The following is a 3,520-nucleotide window of genomic DNA, read 5'->3' on the forward strand; positions in this document are numbered from 1 at the left end:
TTTTGAGAGGTTTTCGCTATAGGGCGCGTGCACTCGCCAGAAAGACAGAGAGAGACAGAGAGACAGAAAGCGAGAAATCCCCCCCAGGGGGGATGGCCACTCTGCAATCCCTTCTCCTCCATTCTCCTCTTGGGATCTTGGGCACGCACACACACGTGCCCAGCATGAGTTTAAGCCATTAGATCTGGGACTTGAACTGCAGTTGACTACATGAGAGTCCAGTGACATAGCCATTATGCCAACTGCTGGTCCCTCACTCCATTTAGTTTTAATGGGAAGCTTCTGGAATTTAATTTGTCCTTGTGGCTGGGAGCATCTCCCTCACTGTGGAGGCTGGGCTGACTGGGGCTCAGGACTGCTGACTTTGGGGTTCTGGCAGGCCTCCTGGCTTTGGCAGGACCTTGCTCTGACCCACCGCACTGTGCTGCCCCTCTCCCCAGTATCCTGTACGCAGACATTGTGGGCTTCACGCGTCTGGCCAGTGACTGCTCCCCCAAGGAGCTGGTGGTGGTCCTGAATGAGCTCTTCGGCAAGTTCGACCAGATCGCCAAGGTGAGCTGCGGCCTGTGCCCACCCTGGGCTGGTGATGGGACTCAGGGCTGGGCTGAAGTTCTGCCTCCAGGCAGCAAATGCTCCCAAGCACCACATGGCAGAGGTGGGGGGTCGGGTGGTGGCCTAAGCTGCCAAGATCCTGTCCCCCAGCATGTGAGACCAGTGGAGAGACTGACAGTTCACACTGGGAAGGACACACGGGGGCTCTGACGGGGGCTGGGAAGGCTGCCTGGAAGAGGAGATGGCTCGCATCCTCGTTACGTGCAGCCGGCAGCCTTGGCTTCCCTTGGGTGCTCGGCAGGAATACAGAATGCCTGGCCCTACCAGGCCTGCTCCTGACCAGATCCCGGGTGGACTGTGTGCCCACCAAAGTTGGAGAGACCTACAGAGAAACCCGAGCAGGAAAGGGAACAGTGTTCTAGCAAGGGGAACAGCATGTGCAAAAGCCTGGGGCAGAAAGCAAGCTGTGGGCCCGTGGAATAAGCACAGCTCAGTGTACGTGGAGCAGAGTGTGGGGGACAAGGTCACAGGTGAGAAGCGCAAGGACCTGAGGGCCCAGGCGAAGTGTAGGACTTGTTCTGAGGATGCCAAGCAGGAGGGGTACTGGGCAAGGAGGGCTGTTTATTTTGACCAAATGCCTGCCAAGCCCGGAGCTCAGATAGGACCTTGAACTATCCTTTAGTTGCTCCCAGCCTATGTGCTATATGCTTTGTAGAGCAGTGCAGAGGGCCAGAAGCCTGAGGAGCATTCAACCAGTCTGAAGTGGTCAAGGCAGACTCCCTGGAGGTGGCAGCCTAGAGACAAGTGTAAGCCTGAAGACAGTGGCTCCTTCTCCTGCTGCACGCAGGAAACACCAGTGTCAGTGCCCACTCGCATCAATTTATACGAGCCTACCAGGTGACCCTGTGTATGGGAGCCTAGCCCTGGTCTAGGAGTTGGTGGGCCCCACCCTTGAAAGAACATTTCATATCAGAACTGCTAAATAGAGGAGAAACTGGCTCCTTGGGGTGGGCTTCCCATCACAGGGGGTGAGCTGCCCATCGCAGGGAGTAACCAAGCTGCTACAGGACACTGCTGCCTGGGGCGCTCTGCAGAGCTGGCCCCTCCCGGGTGTTGTGGACTCAGTGTCTAACCTGGGCCAGCCGCGAGGAGCCCCCAGCATGGTCTGGGGACCTGGGTCCCAGGCCACAGCTGGCATTTCCCAGCCACAGAACCCAGGGACTGGCCTTTGCCCTCTAGGACCAGCCTTCCCTCTGCAGCAGGCCCAGGAGGCCCCATTGCACAGATGGAGAAAGGGAGGCTGTGACCGTAGCAGGGCCGGCCTCCCAGCCTGAGCACCCAGTCCCTGGGCAGAGATGGGCAGGGCTGGTTCCAGCCTCTTCTGCCAGTGGTCAGATTCCAGAACTGTCACCTCCCGAGAGCCAGAGGTGTCCACTGCTCAGGGCTGAGGCCCCAGCCCCAGCTTCTGAGCGTCAGAGGTGCAGCGTATCAGCCGCGTGGAGGCCTGGAGCATGTGGCTTCCTGAAGTCCCTGATGGCCAGCGTTCCGGGGGGCAGTCCTGAGCCTGGGCATCCAGGCCTTCTCCAGGCTGCCTGCTTTCTAAGAAAGCCACTGCCCTCGCATATGCAGAACTCAGTGTGCGACAGGGCCCAGCGGGAAGCACGTGGCACACACGTGGACTGAGTAATTGAAGAGGGCTCAGTAGAGGGGAGTGTGCACAGGCTGGGGAACAGGGCAGGGCTCCCATGGTGCCCACTGTGTCCGTGGCGCCCAGGGCAGTGGCCTAGTGGGTGTGGGAGGGAGGCTAGAACAGAGTTGGTATGGACTGGGGTTGAGTGGTGTGCTCGGGGCATGGCTGGCCTTAGTGACCCTGCAGGAGGGACTGGGGTGACAGCATGCTGCCCCCTGGGCTCCTTCCCTACTAGAAGCCAGAGGGAAGGTTGCCTGGTGGGTGCCCAGTCCCCTGAGGATCAGCTGTGTGGGTGAGGTGGGCTTGGAGCACACACGCAGGTGGCCTACCAGGGTCCCTTCTTCAGGGTCCCTAACCCCTACCTTAGGCCATGGGACGTGTGGCCGCTCATGCAGACGAGTTACAGAGGGCACAGCACGGCCTCGACTGGGGCCTCAACCAGCCCTGCTGGCCCTCTCCCCTGCCTGGGCGTTTCCCTGTGAGACCCCGGCCTGGTTTTCCTCTGCACTCTCCACTCCCCCGGCCCCAGCAGCAGAGCCCCCTCAGGGCTCCCATGACCCCTGCTGCCCCTTGGCTCCTGGCATCTGCCTCCTCTGTCCTCATCTCCACTCCACCCCAGCTGCCTGGCTGTGTCTCAGACAACTCTCTGGCCTCAGGGTCTTTGCCTGGTCCTGCAACACTCTCCCCCGACACTGGCATGGGTCGCTGCTTCATTCTTTCGGGTCTCTGCCCAGGTGTGGCCTCCTTTGAGTCCTCCTCCTGGAACTCGCTCTCTCTCGTCCCTCTCATCCTTCGCCCTGTGCATACCTGGTACACTATGGGCTGACTTCCCAGATCGGGTCTGGTCTCCCACCAGCAGGTGCACTCCATGGCTCAGGGACTTCTGTCTGCTTACTGCTCGGCCAGAGTCTGGCTCAGGTTGGCTCAAACATGACATGGGAGTGCAACAAAGACACCCCCCAGAGGCAGCTGTGTTCACCCTGATGCTTGGTTGGGGGTCCTTCCGGGGTGGTGCCCCCTGTTCCTAATCCTTTTGCCAGGCCAGAAGCAGCTGCTCGTGGCTGGTGCCCCAGGAGGCAGCACTGGCCAGGACAGAGCTTGGCTCCCCCTGGAGGGTGGGGAGGGTTGGATCAGGGACCCTGGACCCCAGGCGCCCACTGACCAGGCCTCTTGCTCATGCTGCAGGCCAACGAGTGCATGCGGATCAAGATCCTGGGCGACTGCTACTACTGCGTGTCGGGCCTGCCTGTGTCCCTGCCCACCCATGCCCGGGACTGT

General features: G+C 60.6%; 1 protein-coding gene across 1 annotated transcript in view; it reads left to right on the forward strand.

Annotated features, from left to right (window-relative positions):
- The window catches only part of ADCY7 (adenylate cyclase 7), a 48,644-nt gene that overhangs the window by 23,990 nt on the left and 21,134 nt on the right, over nt 1-3,520 (forward strand). The window contains exon 7 of the mRNA XM_006154796.3: nt 441-551. Within this exon, the coding sequence (XP_006154858.1) occupies nt 441-551 (111 nt within the window). The remainder of the gene's footprint in view (nt 1-440; nt 552-3,520) is intronic.

Source organism: Tupaia chinensis, unplaced genomic scaffold (assembly GCF_000334495.1).
Source record: "Tupaia chinensis unplaced genomic scaffold, TupChi_1.0 Scaffold000422_1, whole genome shotgun sequence".
NCBI classification, from domain to species: domain Eukaryota; kingdom Metazoa; phylum Chordata; class Mammalia; order Scandentia; family Tupaiidae; genus Tupaia; species Tupaia belangeri.